This window comes from Anopheles gambiae, chromosome 2, assembly GCF_943734735.2.
Source record: "Anopheles gambiae chromosome 2, idAnoGambNW_F1_1, whole genome shotgun sequence".
Classification (NCBI taxonomy): Eukaryota; Metazoa; Arthropoda; class Insecta; order Diptera; family Culicidae; genus Anopheles; species Anopheles gambiae.
In genome coordinates, this window is record NC_064601.1 from 71,014,797 (window position 1) to 71,038,319 (window position 23,523).

Here is a 23,523-nt window from a genome sequence, read left to right on the forward strand (position 1 = left end):
GGATGCGATTTTATCGGATGAGATTTATATGGGATTTGACAGAGATAACGTCGGACGTGCGATTTCGTCGTCCGACGTTATCTGTCAATTCCCATATAAAAATTTGACAGGCCGTCTGATAAAATCGCATGCGAAAAAGCGTTGCCTCCGCCCCTAATAATCGGGCCTAAAATCGGTATTTCTGGTCACTCTGGTTAGGATTTGCTTTTTACAATTTCACCTTGTCATACTCATACACCTTGAGCGGGGTCGTCTAGAAAATGTTTGGATCCAGTTGGCAGCACGGTCAATTGGCATCAGTTGGACATTTTGCACATTTGCTATACGCAATTTGTAATTTGTTTGAAACTTTAAGTTGCATTTAACGAAACGAATGAACAGGGTACCGAAGTATAGCAAAGGCATTTTTACTGGCAAAAGTATCCCTTTGTGTGGATTGAGAAAAATACATAAGCAGTTTTTAAAATAGTTGCCGTATTCCAAATCGTGGTGCATTTTTGTGTGTGATGGATAAAGAGACGCAGTTTTCGTGAAGTTGTATGCATTAAGCAATCATAACAGGTAAATTTTCTACGAATTGTTTGGTATTATAATAAATAACGCGTCAGTTATTCAATGCCAACATACTAGATGTTGGATCATAGCTTGTTCAATTAAAATAACTAACAGACGAGAGTGGAATTCTGAAATGTGTTTTGTATTACAGCATATTACACTAAATCCGAGATATGCGGTTGATGAAATTCGGCAGTGCTTTAAACACAATTTCGAATGGAAATTAACACGTTCAGCCCGGCGCTGATTTTCATCAACTTTCCGTTCCGCCGGAATCTAGAACGCTAGCAGTTGACTGTAAACCGAATGTGCAAAATTGAGTTTTTTTTTAGCTAAACTTAAAACTGTGCTCTGTTCACCAATACTGTTATGTGTGGGATGATGTTTTTATCAACCAAAATTATTCTCACAACATTATTTTATTTGCCCACTGCTGCTGTTCAAGCGAGTAGAATACAGTTGTTTTCAACGTACAGTCAGTCCAAAAAGTATTCGTCTAGCTAAATATTTTGCAGGAAAAGGCGAATTTTGGCCGCTGTTTTCATCAACCAAAATTATTCTCACAACATTATTTTATTTGCCCACTGCTGCTGTTCAAGCGAGTAGAGTACAGTTTTCAATGTATGTTGTTTCCATAGCATAATACGATTGGCAAGTCCCAGGGAATCAGCTTCGGAATCGATTACGTCAGCGGTCGGCAAACTTTTGAGGCAAAGGGCCAACTTCAGTAAATGATCGAGTGCCGCGGGCCAGGTGAATGCGGTATTTTTATTATTGCGCTTAAATGATTACATTTTAATCTTTGACAAACAGTTCAGGTGTTATTGTTGTTTTTCTGTAATTAAATCATCAAAATACGGTTCAAAATTAATGATACCGACTTTAAAAACGAATTGTAATATTAGTCATTTGAGAATCAGCAAAACATGACTAAACATTTGATCAGTAAAAAAATAACAAAAAGGGATTAATGTCGCTTCTTAAAGACCCCTCCTCCCACGCCGCAAAAAAATATTGAATATATTCCGGGTATGATACAAAAGTCTGAACGGCTGAAAAATTATCGAAGCAAACATAGATTCAGTAATTATAAAAATGCTTTATGGACAAGTCAGATGTCATACCATGTCAGATCAATTGATAACTGATTCCTTACGAAAACGCACTTTGACAATCGTTGCACTCGTAAACAGCAACAGTGTGGAATCGTCGTTCTCATTAAAATAACAGGAGTTTTAAATATTTGTTTTTGCTTTCAAATATGATCGAAAATATCCCTAAAATAGTTCAAAGGGAAACCAACTGATATGTGTGAAATGAAGAAAAAAGAAAAAAAAAAGAAAAAAAAATATCGCGTGAAAATGTATGGAGCTTTTTCACTATATTTAAAATTTTGTATTGCATGTTTTGCGCTGGCGATAGTCTAATGCTCTCCCATCAAATGCAAGTCGCATGCAAATCTTTAGATAAATTTATTGTAACCAGGCTTTAGTATATCTCAGCAATATTAAATTTCGTGTGCGATTTCCTTCATTTCGAAAGTCTTACTATCTTGTTGAATCAATGTTAAAATTACATAACGGTTGCATCAACAAAATTGACAAATTCATGGATTTATCATGGGATTATCTTCACCCGCTCTAACAAAACGTTAATTGCACTTTAAATAGCAGTATCCCATGAGGCAACAGACAACCTCTATCAGTCACCTTACCTTGACACCTCTATCAGTCGAACTCTAACCATGATTACCAAAAAAGTGAACCAACCAACTTATAAGCGTGCGCGATCAATGAATGACACCCCGTAGCTTTTTAAATTGACTGCGTACTGAAGTCTGTCGTCGCATAAGAACATTTCAGCGTTTTGTTCACCACTATCTTGGCACTATAAGGCAACAATCAAAGCATTGAAATAAAGCCCAGGTTCTTGTTTGAGGTTCCAAAAAAGCTAAAAATGAAGACAGAGGTACAAGTGGCTACATTACTCAGTTATCTGGGCCGGAAGATCGATGCAACCCACCAAACAGTGAAATAGTATGGGAAACATAAACACACATATCAGCAAGCATAAATCGCGTCCACTGACTTCGCAAAGGCAAACAATACCGCCAAAACTCAATGCGTTCATATTTCGTTAATTTCGGTTGTTGAAACATGACACCATAGTCTGCAAACTAGTACAACATTCGTCACATGTGTTCCATCGAATTTTTCTGGACCAACATAATGCAAAAGCTCTACTCTAACAATTTTGTCGCGAGCACTTAGGATGCCTATATGCATGTCTTCGTCCATTATGGCGAATTTCCAGATAATTGATGAAAGACAACTCCAAAAGTCTTAGTTTTATTTGTCCAAGGAAGCTTAAATAATTACCTTTTAAATGATGTACATGTAAAGAAAATATCTCTCCTGGTTTTTTTTCTACAGCCAGCCGAAAAAAGGCAATTTTTTCATGTAAACGTTACGGGGATATTGATCACGAGTTCGAACATACCGAACGATCCGTCATTCCATAGTACTTTAATTAAAGTTGAAAGAGTACGATGTTATAAAGTTTAATTCTAGAAAATATTCAGTAAGTTGTATACGAATAGTTTCTTCCCATCTTTCAAAAACAGTCAAAACCTTTCGCGAGCCGGATTGAATGTTGCGGCGGGCCGCATTCGGTCCGCGGGCCGGACTTTGCCGGCCGCTGGATTACGCTATCGGAGTTTCGGAACCGATTCTGATTTCGGAGCCAATACCGATTCCGGAGCAATTCCAATTCCGCAGCTGATTCCGATTCCGGAGCTAATTCCAATTCTGGAGCCTATATCGGAACCAATTCCGTTGCCGATTCCGGAATCGATTTTGAAAACTGATTCCGGACCTTCTATTCAGAATCGATTTCAGAAAACTTCGGAACTAGCTGAAATCGATTCCGACAGAAACTTCATTTTCCCATCACTACAAACAGAATACAGTTTTGCATCTCGCAATAACTTGCATATTAATTCTAGCTAAAGTTGTCATAAATGTATTTTATAGTTTAGGACATGATTTGTTGTGCTTTTTTTACCACTTTCTCCTCTTCATCCCCTTCCATTCTCCTATTCTTGATGGTTTCATCAAGATCTAATGATGTTAATATTTTGTTAAAAATTAAACATTCAACCGATTTTGCTCAAATTTGTAGAGAAGATGCCAAAGGGTGCTACAATACACTGAGAAAAATTTCATAATGGGGAGTGATCACTAAAAATCATAATTCTGCTTAAAAAAGCTCCATCCTCTTATTTATTGTTTTTTTACCTTGAACATGTCATATCTACACTTTCTGTGGCAATGTCTCAATCTTATTCTGCTGCAACTCCACCTCCAATTTGTGTACTCATTACAAATTTTGAACTTTATTTTTTCCTGAATTAATAACCACGGCAATGCGTGGTGATTAAGAGGAGTAGAAATGTTGTGCATCAGAGCTATTGTTTTTATGCAAAAAATTTAACAATTGATTTTGTTTACATTTCCCAAACTATGTATCAAATATTAATGCTTTAATGCTGGTAGTAAAAGAGTCGCTATAGAAAAATTATTATGCGCCTCAATAAGTATGTTTTTTTTTCACTTACATCCTTAACAGTTATGTTGTTGCTTAGTTTACTCGATCCTTTTCATTTTCATTTTTGGTGTTACCAAATTTTATATCGCAAGTATCAATAAAATACATTGAATACAACCAATTGCAATTGCTAACCACCAGCCTTTCATCAAGAACCATTGCATTTATTGTTTTACATTTTTTTCGTTTTCTTTTATACTAATTTTTTCTAATAAACAGCATACTTAAAGCCAAGCCCAAACACTTTTGTTGTCCGTAACACACAGTAAGAATAATTTTTCTAAACGCTTAAATGCCATTTTGCGTAATGTCCTACGCGGACATGCCGACCTATACAAGCTTTCATGAGTTATTCACTCATGATTGTCAGTTTTGCGAGTTCACTATACTGTAGGACGAGTTAGAAAAGTACATTGCCAATTAAAATTTCCAGTTAAATGTTTAAAGTCTACAGAAAATATTCACATTCATTCTATAGAAAGGGAATATGTGATTTCATGGAACTTCACATGTTAAGAAAGCCTACATAAATAGCCAGTTCCGCTAAGCTCCAGTCACCCACGGCTCTGGAGTCGGTTATAACGCAGCACCAAAATGAGCAGCAGCAGTTATAATGAGTACCAAAACAATCGCGGGCTGAAACAATCGATTTGTTGAGATTGTTTATGTTCAAAACTCAAATACACAAATTTGAACACATTTTAACTAATTTTTTATGTTTTTTTTTTTTAAACAAAAAGCATGTAGGTTGACTGGGCCAAATGAGCTATATTTTGTCGCGCGAGACGTTTTTCGATTGGTGCCAGAGTGCAGCCTTCGCTTGACAGGTTGCTCGGACAGGCTGCAGCCCAATCGATTTGACACATCAATTGTCAAATTCAAAGCGAACTTCCCTCTTGATTGAATTTAAAAACAATATTCTAAAAGGTTAAACCCTGTGTTATATTCACGAAAGAATCATATAAAACAATTAATTGAGCGGTTTAAACCACCCCCTTGATACAACGAACATAGTTTAAAATTAATTTGAAACCAACCAAACTAACAAAAACCGTTCATATGTCCGTTAAATAAAGAATACAGGCGGTCCCCGAGATACACGGTACCTCTTATACGCGGATTCGGAGATGCGCGGTTTTCTAAATTTGACAATTCTTTGAGCAAATTGTACTGATTTGACACATCAATTGCAAATTGCCAAATAATTTCCGTTTTGATCGAACGTTAAAAACTATTTAAAAAGGTTTAAAACAGTTATATTCAGTCAGAATAATATCAAATAATTCATAAAGTGACTAAAACCACCCCTTACTTGCAAAATTACACGAAAATTAGTGATATTTCAGCTGGAAATCACGAGATTCGACTTACGCGGAAATTCGAGATACGCGGTATTTTGCGGCCGTTTTCGGTCCCCATTAACCGTGTATCTCGGGGACCGCCTGTACTCGTACTAATTCTAGACACCACTGATCCGTTAGAGAAAAATTCTTTCGAGAAACAAGAAGACTATTTCTACACGGCCGGGCAGCGTAAAACTCACTCAAACAAAATGATAACTAAAAATAATGCTAAGATAAACATTGCTGTTCCACAAAAACAGTCCGGCTAAAACATCTTTATTTGCAAAATATTAATTTCAATGTCGTTTATTGAATATATATTGAATACTAATTAAGGCCCGGTAAAATCTACCGGATGTCCTCAAATTTCGAATCATTTTCAAACTCTACACGTCCAGTGGCAACAACCATAACTCATAGGTGTTTGAGTTCTTATTTGTTCTTACAACTGTTTTAACCTTGTAGCTTCCTTGTTGTTACAGTTCTTACTGTACATTGCAGAACCGTTAAATATCGATGAGGCTACTTTTGAGCCATACTGATGTAAATCTTAAATCTTAAATGCCTCTGTAGACGCAAATGTATAATTTTTTGATTATTATTTTTTGGTTATTGGCGTGATTTTTTTGGAAAGCATAGCTAAGTAGTAATCTCTACAACGTGTTCATTGAAAAACGTATTGATGTGCAGTGGATTAAAAAAAATTAGGGTGACTTCTGTTTTTTGTGCCCATAAATGTTAAGATTGAACTACAAAAATATGATATCGCACGTGGTTCGAATTCCATTTCTACTCTTTTTTCGACTTATGTTTCATACGTTAGGTAATTAGTAATAGATGCTTAGAACAATTTCAATGTAAATTTGCTTGGTCTTTAATTTCATGAGGGTCATTTCCAAAAACGCCATCAAAATTTTATTTTATTATCCTGAAACTGGTTTTGAAGTATTCAATGGAAAGGGTATTTGTGTATGAGACAATTGTTACTGTTGTGCCAAATATCAGATTTCGACAGTGAACATATCCCCTCATATCACCATTCCAAATGTATAGTTCTAATATTCCAATCTACACTGTTATAGAAAAGAATGATTCAGCACTGTTATAGCCTTTCCAGATCAATTAACTAAATTCACATTTACTTGCAAACTACTTTATTTACTCTTGCCGCCCCACATTTGTCAAATTTTGCTTCTAATTTGACGTGTCCTTAATTATAACGTGGTTGTTCTTAATCGACAACATAGTACGGTGATAGCATCACATGGTAGATATTGCCGTCACTCTTGATAGATACAGTCAGAATCTTTTCAGCTCTCTTGACCACGTTACAGTAAGCATAGTTTCATTGTGGATCATTCTGCAGTTGATGCTGATCCGGCTGAATGCAGTGCGCACGGTTGTCTCCACTAACGCGCAGTATGTTGCAGTCATGTAGCACAATGAACCATCTCTCCCTTTAGTGCTTTGTTCCCGAAGGACATCCTGAAATAAGTAGTTCTTCCCGCCCTCGAGCAAATCGTTAACTTTCAAGCCATCAACATCCGCCCCTTTCTTGCTCGGAATTTCATCAAGGCTTTTTAGCATATGGCCGCTTATGGTCTCTCGCCTACATCCGCCTCTTATTGTCATGCGTTTTCCTTGTCCCGACTCCAATATTGCGGAGTCGTAGATTTGAGGGAGTAGTAGATTTGGGGCGGTCCCGTGGTACGTGGTCGTCAACTCGAACGACTCAATAACATGCCCGTCATGGGTTCAAGCCCATGGACCGTCCCCCCGTAGCAAGGATTGACTATCCGGCTACGTGTTAATGAATGTATGTAGTATGCGAGGTGCTTAAGCACCAATAATGAGTATGGTTGGCTTTATTAATGATTGAATGAATTGGAATATCAACCATGTCACAAATAAGCTATTTTGCACAGTTTTCAAACATTTTTTTTAAATATTGCCTTGAATATCTTGATTTATAATGTGAAGGGGTATGAGATGGGACACTTTATCATCAGGTGGCTAATTTGCTACTTTAATAAAAAAAAAATCATTATATCCAATACCACGTGTTTTCAAATCGGTGTGTGTAAACAAAAAATCTAAGTAACCATTGCCCTCATTACACGCGGGCTGGCAGTGTGGCATGGAGCAAGTCCTTTCGCAGCAACTCGCGTTGCTAAGAGAGCTGCGCTCACCGCTTTCGCTCTCTCGCTGAATGTTTACACTCACGTCATTGTGGCGATTTTCGATTTTATATATAGCGAGATCGGTGTAGCATATCTACTGTAGTATAAACTACATTATTATTAACCACACTATCAGCTATAGACACATGGTAACAAATCACACTATTGTAACACATTTATAACATATTCAGCAAATCAGACCAGGGCAACAAACCCGAAGAGTTCAGGCCACACAGTCCATTCAAAAACATCCGAAACATGCATCATAAGCAAAAGCAATTGTCACCACAACAAAAGTAGGTCGCCGTCACCGAGAACACATAGCAACGTACAAGCGCGGTGACGAAGACACCCATTTGAAACCTTCTTGCGCAATACATTGAAACTACAGCATAAGCACGCAGCGACAAAAACACCTCACCCCTCCCTGACGCATCCCATACAAAACAAAAACAAGTAATTGTCACAAAACAACACAGCGACCTAATTTGTAAGAAATTGCACCGAACCAATATATTTTATCGATAAATAAAACCAACACCGATCACGACCGATCAGATTCGTTCGGACTGCCAAGAGAGGACGTTACACTTCCTAAAAATCTTCGAGTTTCCAGTAAGGGAAACCCCTTAGGAGTTTCCATGATCGCCTGGACGATCAAATTCCGGGTTCAATCAGTCCGCTTTGAACAGTTCACTCCACCTCGTCTCATATCAGTAAAAACTGACTCCCCGCTAACATAGTGCTCGACGGCCCCCGCGTACGTTCGATCACATTACATCGGCACTGCAACCGAAAACTGGCGCGAAGACAAGCCTCTCCTCTACCCTACAACGACGACGAGCCCTGCTGCCGAGAGGTTCGGCGTTCCGGGGGCAACAATGTTTGATAATGTATTAATTTTACAGCAAAAGTCGATTGCACGATGTAAATATTGAAGATCGGTTAGTTAAAGATTCTTTGAAAATGTGTGTGTAACGGTTATCAGCACAGAAATTCAAAAAAATACATTAATTTCATGCCAGTGACAACTTTTCACTGTCAAAATCAAAATCGTCGTATCTGCGAATCGTCGTAACTCGGGGGATGCCTGTACAGGCCGGTATGTTCACGTATGACGTTTACGCCAAATTTAAGAAGAAGAATTTTTGGAATATTGTCTTATTTGTTGATAAAAATAACCCAGCTCTTATTAACTTCATGCTTTTTCCACCAGAATATTTGAAATTTGCCTTGAATTATCGGGTGTTTTGTTATGACAATGTGCTCAATTAATCGCTTTTTCAAATATCCTCCTCATAACGCAATGTCATCATTGTATTGAACTGTCATTTCTCAACAGCACGGATAAACGGACAGCCGGATAAAAGGTACCCGGACAAATGGCGCTCCACTGTACTCTCAAAAGAATTCCTGTCATGTGCCCAACTCTTGCATGGATCGAGTCCCTGATGCTCACGACTGTTTATCCTGGTATTCGAGTAAACCAATCAACTAACTGATATCCAAATGAATGATGGCTACTATGGCAGATCTTAACTACCTACACCAGATTAACAGTTATTATGCCAGATAAGAAAAAATGATGCTTTGGGATAAAATCGTTGTAATTGTTTTAGTACTCCTCAGGTTGCATATTCTTCTCATTTTAATAAAAACGAGACATTAATGTTATCCCGTGTGAAATCGGGTAAATCAACTAGTTCACTGGCAGGGTCTGAGGCCTGCCACCAGGCAAAACGTGTTAATTAGTTTTTCATATAAATTTTAACATAATTGAAAAAAGATTCTGTATCAATACGGTGTATACATAATTTTATTAATTGAAACCATCAACTTAAACAAAATTATCTAAGTCTTAGAGGTGTTTTCCCGAAAACGTGGTATTTGTTTTAAGCTCCCTTCCGAACATATTAACCGCGTCACACCATTGGTGTTAGCATAAGTTATCATATTTATGTCCGTTTTTAGGATACAATTGTGGTGAAAATGTGCAACCCATTCTTTGAAGGTGACTCCTGAGGGTGTCAAAATGTCATTGTTTATTTGTTTGTGATATTTTAATCGCTTTACAACTTTGTGCTTTGCTGCTATTCATCCGTTGTGTTGATCGGCATCCTATATTTCTCATGTTTATGCATATGTATGTTGTGTCAAATTGCGTACGTGGACTGCCACTGAACCTTCTGAACGCGATTTCTACAGATATTCAACCGTTAAGTAATTTTAGGTTCGTCTTCTGTATGGTTCGTTGTTCATTTACAGTCCGAACTCACTGGTTAAACTTCGATTCCCTGCATACTATCGACTATGTGTTTTTTAGTTGGCACGTTTTTTCACCCAAAAAACTTCTGTAATTTTCCTAGGCAAGAGTGAATGAGAGCCATGAGATGTTAGTTGTATTGATGTATTGTATTGTATTGTTTGAAGTGTCTGTCAACTATCGAGCGTTCAACTATAAAGCATGCTTGCTTAAAATTGTTCATCTGTTTTGATCGTATTCCGTGAAATTAAATAGTGTGAATTTTACGTGTTCCGATAGTTTTGGGATTTTTTAAACATTTTCTTATATGGAAACGGAACTTTCTTTCTTTTTTTGACGGACTAATTTAGAATCCAGTTGGAATTTGCAATGTGTATGTGTTATTATTTATTATCTTTATGATCCTTACAGGGTTTTCCAGGAGTTCTCATAGCTGTGGGACACTTAATTGACTCCTTCTTCCGTGAAATGAACTTAATTTAATGGGAATGGGACTCTACAGCACCCTTGTTGGACAATTCCAATAGGAATTTCCAATAGAAGCTGTACACACTAGTGATGGGTAATCCTTTAGTGGAGTCATGGATCAACTCCGACTCCGGTGCGCAAAATATGACTCCAATTCCCGATGATAACCGAATTTGACTTCGGATCAGTCCGGATCAGTCCGGATCAGTCCGGATCAGTTCGGATCAGTTCGGAACAGTCCGTATCAATCCAACCAACACCGTCATCTCCCCTCCCCTCAGAGCGTTGGAGAGACGGGCGGAAGTCCCATCTCGTGAGGAGCGCTACCGCAGGCGTCGGCGAACACCCATAAGCAGTGACGACGGTCGAGTAATCCCACATTTGTTCGAGGCGCCTCGAGTAGACATGAACGGCGCAGAAGTGATTGCAGTGACCGAGGCGGACGTGGCCTCCCGTTAACTAATGTTAGAGCTCAGAGGAGGATTCTAAGGGAGGCCGAAGTAAGGCAGAAAATACGTTCCCCGCATCCTGAGCGGCAATAACGGTAGCATAATAGAAATACGGAAAATAATGATGTGCTAGATGCATTGTCGGCTGGTCTCGTAATACACTCGACAACTCGTACGACTTAACAACATGCACGTCATGGGTTCAAGCCCCAAATGGACCGTGCCGCCATACGTAGGACTGACTATCCTGCTATGGGGGGAAATCTATTAGTCACTGAAAGCCAAGCCCACAAGTGGTACAGGCAGGCCTTTACTGACAACGGTTGTTGAGCCAAAGAAGAAGAAGAAGAACTATATGAAATTCGGCTCAGTATACCTAGTCATTGGAAAGCAACCAACTGTATGCACAATTGATCATTAAACTAAAGTTTTTAAGGAAAAATGCTACGTGGCACTCTTGCCCCGTATGGCACACTTGCCCCAAATTCCGCTATAGGTATTTCCCGATATACGCTATTAATGCGGACTGGAGGCAATAGCGTCCCAGTCAGACAAATCGGACTGAATTTACACCTATCTTACCGTTAAATACCGGTAATTTAAGAGTAATTTTATGGTAAATTAGCAGTCGTTAAATTACCCATTTGAGCAGTTTTGATCGATCCTGTTCCTTTATCTATTTTTTTATTTTTTAATATACAAACAATTATAATGATTTTGTTTAGCAAACTCGACTCGAACAGCCGCTTCACCCGGAGAAGGTGATGCACAATTAGCAATAATAAACGCTATTTCTCGGTTGACTTTTACATTTTACAGTTTTGAACACACCGCCAACGTCTTCTTCCACTAAAAGATGACTAAAAGAATTATTTTTTTGTTCTTATCTACATCTTATCACTGACAACAATCGACAAAACTTCGTACCGCTAAATTGCTCTTAAATTACTGTTATGACAGACACAAAACTGCTCGAATGGGTAGATTAACAGAAGGCTGTCTGACTGGGGTATCTCGAATATTAGCGTATGTCGAGTTTCGAGGGTTTCAGTCAAATTATTGCTAATTTTCGTATAATTTTACGTGAAGTGGTAGGTTTTAGCCACTAAATTAGTTATGTGATCTGATTTTACAATTTATAACACATTTATAACAATATATTTATAACAATTTATACAATTTAAAACTGAAGATTACAATTTTATACCTTTTGAAATGGGTTTTCAAATTCGACCTAAAGGGAATTTACACCTGTTTTCATCTACGTTCGAATCTCGTGCCGTTTGCATCGAATCGCAAACCGCCTGCTTCGAATGACATGCCACTAAGATCGAGTGCGTGCAACCATGGTTGAATCGCGTTCCAGTAGGATTGAATTGCGTTCCACTATGGTAGAATCGTGTGCTACTACGATCGAATCGTGTGCCACTATGGATTTCTGAAAGCAAGAGCATAGTAAACTGTTTGTTTACGTTTGAAAGCTCTTTCTTTTTTTTGTCGGGTGCTAAAATTCTAATAAAAGGTAGTTATTCTCTGATTGAAAGTATAATCCTAGATTTCTACTAATATTCGTGCTTTTTACATGCAGCATTACGAAATGGAACGTGGGGCCATTTAAAAGACATCTAACGAAAACCGCGAACGCATTGTTCGAGCCTATGACCTAGGCACGAATATGAAAGAAATTGCCGAAATGCTGCATTTGAATGATATGGAAAACGGTTTGGACAAGATTTGAACGAATTATTTTTTTTATATGTAGGGGAAGGTAGGTAAAGACGGACACTGCGGGTAAGATGGACACTTCTCATAAATGCATCAAAATGATACACCTGTTTCCATCTACGTTCGAATCTCGTGCCGTTTGCATCGAATCGCAAACCGCCTGCTTCGAATCGCATGCCACTACGATCGAATGCGTGCACCCATGGTTGAATCGCGTGCCAGTACGGTTGAATCGCGTTCCACTATGGTCGAATCATTTGCCACTACGATCGAATCGTGTGCCGCTACCATTGGATTTCTGAAAGCAAGAGCATAGTAAACTATTTGTTTACGTTTTAAGAGCTGTTTCTTTCTTCGCCGACTGCATTTCATGTTTAAAATACTAATAAAAGGGAATTCTCTGATTATAGGTAAATCACTAATATTGGTTTAAACCATGGTCCCTTGTTGATGGTAAAATCCATGGTTTCAACCAATATTCGTCGGGTTTACCTATAATCAGGGTATAATTCCCTTTTATTAGTATTTTAAAAACGAAATGCAGTCGGTGTAGGAAGAAACAGCTTTCAAGCGTAAACAAACAGTTTACTATGCTCTTGCTTTCAGAAATCCAATGGTAGCGGCACACGATTCGATCGTAGTGGCATATGATTCGACCATAGTGGAACGCGATTCAACCGTACTGGCACGCGATTCAACCATGGTTGCACGCATTCAATCGCAGTGGCATGCGATTCAAAGCAGGCGGTTTGCGATTCGATGCAAATGGCACAAGATTCGAACGTAGATGGAAACAGGTGTATTAGTATTTTGAAAACGAAATGCAGTCGGCGAAAAAAGAAACAGCTTTCAAACGTAAACAAACAGTTTACTATGCTCTTGCTTTTAGGAATCCAATGGTAGCGGCACAAGATTCGATCGTAGTGGCATATGATTCGACCATAGTGGAACGCGATTCAACCGTACTGGCACGCGATTCAACCATGGTTACACGCATTCAATCGTAGTGGCGTGCGATTCAAAGCAGGCGGTTTGCGATTCGATGCAAATGGTACGAGATTCAAACGTAGATGGAAACAGGTGTAATACGGGAACACTCCTTTTATCCCAAGGTTTCCACACTGTAAGGTAAACATATACCTAGCCCGTGAACTGTCACATTCTTGTCCCCGTTGTACACAACATAGCTGTTGCCAACAAATTAGTCTCCTCAGGCTGCAAATGTCACATAAAAGGCGCCTTTCCGCAGTCTTTCGGGCGCCCGTCCGGCTACGAAAAGGCGCCTTTATAACGATGCTTTAGGCAGTATTTGACAGAGTTTGCACACCTCAATGTATATATGGCTTGGTTTTTGTGTGTGTTTCGTGATGATATGTCGCCCTCACACTGTCCAACAAAAAAAAAATTAAATAAAAATTAGCTGTCGTATGTTATTGCCTTTCTGAAGTCCTTATGTGCACTCCCCCCTCTGCCCCACGTTTTTGCTCCCTGTACTTCCTGTAGTTGCCCTGCATCACCATTTCGTTCGTTGCTGCTGCCGTGTGATATCGTGTCAAACCGGGTGTGTGTGTGTGTAGAGTTGTTTCGATGAGCATCTTTTTCATGGAAGGCTTTGTTGGTCCGCATCAGTGTTGAGCTTCTTCCTGTAGAAATAGTTAGCATTTGCATCGCAGAGTTTGTGGTAACAGCTACGGGATCCCCGAGAGAGGCCATCGTTTGTGTGGCAATAAGAATACACACAATACGCGAGCTGCACAATACGCAACATGGAGAAGTAAGTGCGTAAGAAGAATCGAGATGTACAAAACAATAACGCTTTTTTCTTGCATTTTTAACGCAAAACGACCTAAGCTAATTTTGAAAATGATAGATGGGAAGTGTGTTATGGTGGCATCGAAACCACAAAATAATGGCGAGAATTTATGTTTGGTCGCTAACGCATCCTGCAATAGTATTATGAAATGTCATATTAAAAATGCTTTTATACCAGATTCAACAACTAGTGCTGCCAAACCGATTTTGCACGAGCAGTTGCTGCAAGAGCTAAATGCTCCGCTACATTCAGCCACGACTTCGGGTAATTCCAAAACGGCATCTTCTTGTTCCATCCCGGGCATGCCAAACAAGCAAAAACAAGTACAATGTAAGTAAAAGCCAGTAGTTTTAGTAAATTCATAGTTTATCATACTAAACTAGCTCAAAACTGTAATATGGTTGTTTATTTTGTTTAACTTTCAGATAAAGTATCAAGATCGCAATCAATCGAGACTCAAACGATGTCTGTTGTTGATGACAACTCGTGTCTGAATATAATATTTAAAAAAAATGACTGAAATTCAATACGAACAACAACAGACGAATAAAACGCTAGTAGACATGGAAAAACAGATCAAGCTGATGCGTTCTGAGCTAGATATAGTAGCTGATCGAGTTGCTCCTAGCGTAGGGATTGTACGTGCAACTAGCTTTGAATTTGAGCCTGTTGGTAGCAAAGACGAACTAGACGATCTGGAGCTTAAATTAGTAGACAACGATTTTAAAAATAAGATGGAAGCATTTGTGGATGCTCGGCTACCTACAGATAGTGTGGATGCGCGACTTCATGCAAGCATGGATATTCTTTTCAAAAGAGAGTTTGTGGTCAATATCAGTTGGTCTGGTATAGGTCATCCAAACCCAAAAATTCCTTTCAATAATTTTAAAAATATATTAAAATTCTATAAATATATAGGCACATGTCAGGGACTTATCCCTACGGACCAGAAAATAAAAGAAGTTTTACAAAATAAGTTTAGGCACAGTAAGCAACGGTTAGAATTAGTAGGATTAGTGAAAACTTCGCATCATAGATATAAGAAGTATTAATCAGTTAGGAATAGTTTTAATAATGTCAATACTTATAAATGAACTATTAACGAATTTATGTACGTACTGAAAAAAAAATCGTTTTATTGAATTAAAACACATCATTTTAAAAAACGTGGTTGTTTTGTTTTAATAAACCAATGTATGTATCAAGGGAACAAAACTATTTTCATTTTCCTTAGATAATGGTACTACTACTAATTTACATTTTATATCCTGAAAACCTATTATAATATTTTCTTTTCCTAAATCGTTAATATTCCCGCGATGTATGTTCAAAAATTTAGAATTGAAAAGATAGTTGAAATCATCAATAGTCCTAGTTAGCTTTCTTGCTGTTAAGTCTACGGAAGACTGCTGTATATCTGCATTTACAAATTGACATACGCTACCCGATTTTGTTAAAAACCAAGAATTGCTACCATCATTCTTTATACAAAATCCTTGGCGCACATGAAGTGTAGTAATATTTCCTCTCCTATGAATCGTGGGATATTGTAGTTGTTTAATATATTTATCCGGTTTATAGGCTCCCCATTCCGCTATACGGTTTATTGTTTGTTCTAAACTTTTCGATCCACTTCGCAATGAATGTTTCATATGCTGAAGTTCGTTCTCAAAGTCATAAGAAGATGCTCTTTGTATACTTCAGATGAAAAAATTGTAATGTTGCCAAAATACAACATAAAATGATTGTATTGTTGTTCACTCAATGTTCATCTGAGTACAACAACGGATGCGTAAAATAAGAAAGAGTTTAATTCATTGCCTTTCCAATACTTGAGATCACGTAATGAACGGAACTTTCTGTGTATCTCTACAGGTAATTTGATATGCATCAACATTGCTGACATTTTGTTGATTTGTTCAGGAGATAACTTGTGCACCACACCAAATTTTCCACATATCCAGCCCATTAACAAACGTTTTGTAACTCCTAAATCAATTAAATGCAATAAATCTGCAACTATTACTTGTTTTACAAGATCAAATTCGTCTAATAGAGATAATAGAGGAGAATCAAATTTGTGGTGTTTACCATACGAGCGCGACCTAAATCCTTCATTAGTGCGATCAGAACCAGCGATATTGGGAAATGCTACTCTTCCTCGGATACTCCTTCCCTCAGACACACATTTCAAGCAGCCATGTATACCGTTGAAGCTGACAACACCTACGAAAGAAGAATCATAAAGTTTTAATCACCTAAGTACAGATATGTATAACTGTTTTGTATTACCTTTAATAAACGCCCGAGCTGGAGAATCAGCTATAATTGCGCGCAGTTTTATCTTAACCGTCTTATTATTGATCTGTGCTCCATTTTTCATGAGGAAGTTGATTTCATCAACAAAAGGACGAAGAAAGTGTTCGATGCTTACTGGTTTTGTCGGACCACAATAAATAGCAGCTATCATTACAGGTACTTCTGGCATTTCATGAATGTTGAAAAGTATGGGCCAAAATTGAAGGTTGCTACTTTTGAATAGTGGTAATCCGTCGATCGATACGTTTATCAAAAGCGTAGAATCGGAATGAAGGCTTAGATTGCTTTAAATAATCAAACCGTATGTATGAATATAAAGAAAATTTATAACGATTACGCGAGATCAATTAGCTTAGTTCGTTGAAACATTTTTGAATACCGTGATACCAATATTGTCCTCCTTCAACTGTTGTTATCTCCGCAGAAGGGTTTCGGTTGATCTTCAACAGAGTCCTTGCATCTTTTGGCAGCTTACAATTACTTGTTTTTCTAACAATATCCATCACTTCCTCGATTGACTCATACGTTTGATTTCTCGATATGGCCCAGCGACGTAAAGCATCATGCACTGAAAATGCTTCGTTGTATTGTTCCAATGCTTCCTCTTCATCTGAACTTTCCATGAGATAATCGATGACATGATCATCACTATCATTTTCCTCATCATGCGCACATTCCAGCGCTCCAATTTCATCACTGTCCTGGATATCTTGAACGTTCGCAGGTCCATCATCCGGTATGATATAGTCATCAGCGTTTTCCACGAGTTCTACAGCTACAATGTAGTAACAATAATCGATAAGTAAAAAGTAAAAGCAATCAGTAAAATTTATATCATACCATTCGTACTTCCACTTGAAATAGGTTCTTCATCCTGTTCTGTTTTAACCAGACGATCACGATTCCGATACAGATGCGAGTTGTATCGAATGCGCTTGGCGAAAGACTCCTCCATTCTATGTTATTTATTAAAACAAAAAATATCAGTAACACATGAATTATCACTGAAATCACGCCTTAAATATACACTTTTGATGCTCAAGACCTTTTCTGGTGGCTTCTCTGATGTTTTGATTTGAGCGATTTGAGCGACTGACAACCAAAACAACAACAACATTCGAACCAAGCTACCAACATCAATAATATCAATGACTATAGCATTTGGGTCAAAAGATGAAAAATGATGAAAAACAGTTCTTGTTCAGATTTAATGCATTTGTTGTAAAATAATCGATGTCTAATATTTTTTTCACGAAGATTTATATTCAATAATAAGAGTAAAATGCTTAAAAAGCAAGTTAACTCGCCAACCCAGTATTATAAATACACAAAATGTAGCCTTTCGGGCTGTCTTTTGCAGCCTGGGTCTTTATTCCGCCAGTTCGTTTATGATAATGTCAGACTTTGCCCGCTGCGCAAAACGATCGAAAACTTCTCAAACTCAAACTGCAAACATATTTCACAGCCCATATTGGCAGTGTACTTGTGAGTTTGTGTTTCGTTAAATTTTATTTTTCCAACACACAACACAAACAAACGGATGTCATAATACAAATCTTCCGATTTTGACAACTTGTCTTTACAATTTGTGTTTCATAATCGGGCCTCATGGCTGTGAAATATTTCGCATTCAAACTTCATACCTTGCTACGACATCATACCTTGCTGCACCGTGGCCAAAACACATATCTAGTGGTGCACTACCAAGCGCACTACCTCTAAAAACAATCAGCGATTTTTCGCATCCGGCCCGTGACGGTCTACAACAATGGAAGAGCCGTAGATGCTGTAGCTATCCTGGACGAGAGATCATCGGTTTCCCTATTGGAAGCGGTCCAGGCTCTACAATTGGGCCTCGACGAAAAGGCAGATCCATTGGAGCTTTGTTGGACGTCCAACATGACCCGGAAAGAAGAAACGTCTCATCGCGTGAGCTTCCAGATATCAGCGAAGGGGGTAGGGCGGTGGCGCTACAACATAGCGGCCGCCTACACTATAAACAAGCTAAGTCTCCCGTCTTCTTCTTCTTCTATTTGGCGTAACGTCCTACGCGGACATGCCGGCCAACACAGGGTTTCGACACTTAATTCATTACCACGTAGCCGGATAGTCAATCCTTGCTACGAGGAGACGGTCCATTCTAGGCTTGAACCCATGACGGGCATATTATTGAGTCGTTCGAGTTAACGACTGTACCACGGGACCGCCCTTAGTCTTCCGTCTAATAACTTTAATTACGACATACTGATAAGTACTTTTACTCATCTACATCACTTTCCGACAACGTCGCTGGAGACGGCAAGACCCACCCTGCTGATCGGACTCAGTGATGTGAACCTAATACGGTCACTGGAGACACGGTTCGGACAGCCGGACGAACCCTTCGCTGTGAAAAGCACACTATGATGGCCCAAACGCTATGAATTCACTCACGGAACACTGAAGCGTTTGAAAGTGTTTCTGCGTTACTCCTGTGTGCTGTCTGTTTTTGGTGTGATTTTTGTATGAAACCGTTCGTGTTTGAGTTTTGTGAAGCTGTTCCTGTCGCAAGTTTGCTGTGTTGCTGTGTTGAGGCGTTTTGTTCCTGCATCGTATGAGAATTTCTACGAGAACGCGTTCCTGAATTGTATTTCTATGTGATTTCTATTTCATCGACGATGAAAAATTCTAGCAATTTTAAACGACTCTGGTTAATTTTTAACGACTAATAATTTTAAACCATTTCTTTCGCGATGCCGGCTATGGGCTGTGAAATATGTTTGCAGTTTGAGTTTGAGAAGTTTTCGATTGCTTTGCGCAGCGGGGTATTAAGCAGGGTCAATAACACTGAACCGCAGTCGTCGATGAAATAGAAATCACATAGAAATACAATTCAGGAACGCGTTCTCGTAGAAATTCTCATACGATGCAGGAACAAAACGCCTCAACACAGCAACACAGCAAACTTGCGACAGCAACAGCTTCACAAAACTCAAACACGAACGGTTTCATACAAAAATCACACCAAAAACAGACAGCACACAGGAGTAACGCAGAAACACGTTCAAACGCTTCAGTGTTCCGTGAGTGAATTCATAGCGTTTGGGCCATCATAGTGTGCTTTTCACAGCGAAGGGTTCGTCCGGCTGTCCGAACCGTGTCTCCAGTGACCGTATTAGGTTCACATCACTGAGTCCGATCAGCAGGGTGGGTCTTGCCGTCTCCAGCGACGTTGTCGGAAAGTGATGTAGATGAGTAAAAGTACTTATCAGTATGTCGTAATTAAAGTTATTAGACGGAAGACTAAGGGCGGTCCCGTGGTACAGTCGTTAACTCGAACGACTCAATAATATGCCCGTCATGGGTTCAAGCCTAGAATGGACCGTCTCCTCGTAGCAAGGATTGACTATCCGGCTACATGGTAATGAATTAAGTGTCGAAACCCTGTGTTGGCCGGCATGTCCGCGTAGGACGTTACGCCAAATAGAAGAAGAAGAAGACGGGAGACTTAGCTTGTTTATAGTGTAGGCGGCCGCTATGTTGTAGCGCCACCGCCCTACCCCCTTCGCTGATATCTGGAAGCTCACGCGATGAGACGTTTCTTCTTTCCGGGTCATGTTGGACGTCCAACAAAGCTCCAATGGATCTGCCTTTTCGTCGAGGCCCAATTGTAGAGCCTGGACCGCTTCCAATAGGGAAACCGATGATCTCTCGTCCAGGATAGCTACAGCATCTACGGCTCTTCCATTGTTGTAGACCGTCACGGGCCGGATGCGGAAAATCGTTGATTGTTTTTAGAGGTGGTGCGCTTGGTAGTGCACCTCTAGATATGTGTTTTGGCCACGGTGCAGCAAGGTATGAAGTTTGAATGCGAAATATTTCACAGCCATGAGGCCCGATTATGAAACACAAATTGTAAAGACAAGTTGTCAAAATCGGAAGATTTGTATTATGACATCCGTTTGTGTTGTGTGTTGGAAAAATAAAATTTAACGAAACACAAACTCACAAGCACACTGCCAAGATATGTATTATGAAACACAAACGGAAATCCAAAACTGTCAAACAGCTTTCCGTCAGCTTTTTGTCACGGAAAGGCGCCAATCTCAGATTGTTTATTGTTGTGTTGTGTCGGTCAGAGTTGTTGCATTTGCTTTCACGACAAAATGTAAGTATTTTATTTCAGAAATAATCAAATTTGATCATTTTAAACAAAAACATGTGTACCGCCATATCCATACCAATGGCGATATGCTGGACCCGACAGACAAAGAGAGCGAAATTTACAGGCGAGGGGCATGTAGAAACAGGGGGAAGGGGTTCGGTCGATTTTGTATTGGCCGCCATAGTCGAGCGGAAGCGATTTTTTCCGAATTGAGAGTGAGCGCGCGCAGCGCTCTCTCGCATGCCTTCAAATTACACGGGGCGCTCTCGCGATACAAAACAGCTGATCAGCTGATACCCCCTCCCTCCCGTTTTTTTCCTCTCGCGCTGCGCTGGATGCGCGGATCAGCTGTTCTTGCTCTCTCGCGTTTCTTTCGGTTTGCGCTGCGCTGTTGCCGCACTTGCGCGCTGCGCTGAACACCCCCTCCACCTCGTTTCTTTCGTTGCGCGTTGTGCGCTGTGCGCTTTCGTTCACTTTGATTTGCTGCGTAATAAAATCGCATGCATCGAAATAAATTTAATTACATCAAACTCGTTTGATATTTTAACACTTTATTGAAACTTAAGGCACAGTTCCACACATCGCTAACCACAATCTTGCCACAAAACCACACATATTTTTTATTATAAATACAGGCGGTCCCCGAGATACACGGTTAATGGGGACCGAAAACGACCGCAAAATACCGCGTATCTCGAATTTCCGCGTAAGTCGAATCTCGTGATTTTTAGCCAAAATATCAATAATTTTCGTGTAATTTTGAAAGTAGGGGGTGGTTTTAGCCACTTTATAAATTATTTGATAGGATTCTGACGGAATATAACAGTTTTAAACGTTTTTAAATAGTTTTTAACATTCGATCAAAACGGAAATTATTTGGCAATTTAAAATTGATGTGTCAAATCAGTACAATTTGTTCAAAGAACTGTCAAATTTAGAAAACCGCGTATCTCCGAATCCGCGTATAAGAGGTACCGTGTATCTCGGGGACCGCCTGTAATTTAAAAAAATCGTCACTTCAAGCACCCGCTTTACTGCCTGTATGTTGTTCATGTTGAATACTGTAAAAAAAAGCATTGAAATAAAGCAACATAATTTACATATTCATGTTGAATTATGAAAGATTAATGCTGCTTTATTTCAATGCGCACAACACTTTATCAATAGAACATACGGCCGAGGCCGTAATAATGTGAATTGAAATAAACAACACTTCAACACTTCACTTCAAATTACATCGAGCGCCCGGGACTTAGGCTAAAACGCGCGCGGCCTCACACTGCGAAGGCTTGAACTGTACTGACGATTTTGTGTGGTAGCAAGAAAGGGAACGCACGAGGAACACTCGCTGCACTAGTGCGAGCGAGACACCGACACCAGCAAGCCGCTGCGAGAAAACCAAACTGAGCGCGCTGGCTGAAAGTGAACGCACACATTCACACATGTGTGATTGTGTGAGTGCGAAAACTGTGTAGAAAGCAAAAAACGCTCTCGCCGCCGCGTAATTCCGCGTATTTCCAACCGTCTCCCCCTGCTTCTACATGCCCCTCGCCTGAAAGACGCACACTTTTACATTCTCTTTGCTAGTAGGGGAGATATTGGTAACGTGCTGCTGTTTCGGCTTAAGAAGCTGCTGGTATTTCCTTCCTCTGCTGTTGTTCGATGGTAGTCGAAAGATGAAGGGCTCGCGCACCCGGTTTGCGTTCAACAGCAATGGATTCCAGCAACTTCTTCAGTGAGTGACTGCTTCAACAACCAACAGCATAAGCAAATGTTATTAACACATCTAATACTGCATACACTTTTAGGAATAACAAAAACGCCCGCACAACCAGAATGCAGTACCAAAAAATGGTCGACAAGTTGGAAGATGTACCCGACATCGCTAGAGGGATGTTCAAGGGTGACCATACCGCTTTTTGGGAAGCGATGGCCGAGCATCTTAACGCCCTTGGACCGCCAATTCGAACGGGTGCAACGTGGAAGCGGGTAAGATTAAAAGAGCAACAATATTTATATACATTTTGCTTTTAATTTTCGATGTCTGGTTTTACAGGTATGGTTCGATTATAAATGTGCGGTCAAAAAAAAAAATCTGCGATTTAATAAAGCTACTGGTGGCGGGCCGTTCCATCAACGGCCCTTAAACGACGTGGAGGAACGAGTTGCTGACTTGACCAACTTAAAGGCCACAATAGAAGGCAACTCTAGCCATTCTTTCGGCGATCAGCTTTGCACGATGGACAGCAACAACAACAATTACAACCAATTGTTGGCGATTAACAATAACGAGCCAAACATAGAACACGAGCAGCCAAATAGTGAGATGGCAAATAACGAGCAGCAAAACCCGGTGGTAACCAAAGCTCGACAGAAACGAAGCCGGAAGCGCAGAAACACCGTAGCGGTGTTGCGCCAAAACGAAGAGCTGCTACAGCTCTTGAAGCGCAACATAGGGGCGCAAAAAGAATCTACCGCCGCTCTAACGAAGGTAGCTGGCGCAATAGAGAATGCAACAGCAGCGCTGAAAGAGGCTATGGAACGCCTGACAATTGGTTAAAAAAAAATCATTATCTTTAAGTTTTTAGTCGTTAGTTTATGTTTAATTTTTTGATCAGCTGAACTGTGATGCATTTTGTGAACTTTTGTGATGAATAA

At 39.6% G+C, this 23,523-nt stretch overlaps 1 protein-coding gene and 2 pseudogenes across 3 annotated transcripts; 2 read left to right on the forward strand and 1 right to left on the reverse strand.

Moving 5' to 3' along the window:
- The first annotated feature begins 251 nt into the window (after positions 1-251).
- On the forward strand, positions 252-23,516 carry LOC133391354 (uncharacterized). 3 transcript variants are annotated; one of them, XM_061645057.1, is made up of 3 exons: positions 252-561; positions 22,674-22,854; positions 22,922-23,516. In XM_061645057.1, exons 2-3 carry the CDS (start codon positions 22,702-22,704, stop codon positions 23,423-23,425), a joined length of 657 nt encoding a protein of 218 aa, XP_061501041.1. In that variant the 5' UTR covers positions 252-561; positions 22,674-22,701; the 3' UTR covers positions 23,426-23,516. The 3 variants fall into 3 exon arrangements, 1 of the variants encoding a protein (XP_061501041.1); XR_009764860.1 differs by lacking the exons at positions 22,674-22,854; positions 22,922-23,516 and adding an exon at positions 9,027-9,563 and having other exon boundaries at positions 277-561; XR_009764861.1 differs by lacking the exons at positions 22,674-22,854; positions 22,922-23,516 and adding an exon at positions 707-1,634 and having other exon boundaries at positions 277-561.
- On the forward strand, positions 14,705-15,572 carry LOC133395128 (uncharacterized; annotated as a pseudogene).
- LOC133391353 (uncharacterized) lies at positions 15,584-18,099 on the reverse strand (annotated as a pseudogene).
- Positions 23,517-23,523: the final 7 nt, after the last annotated feature.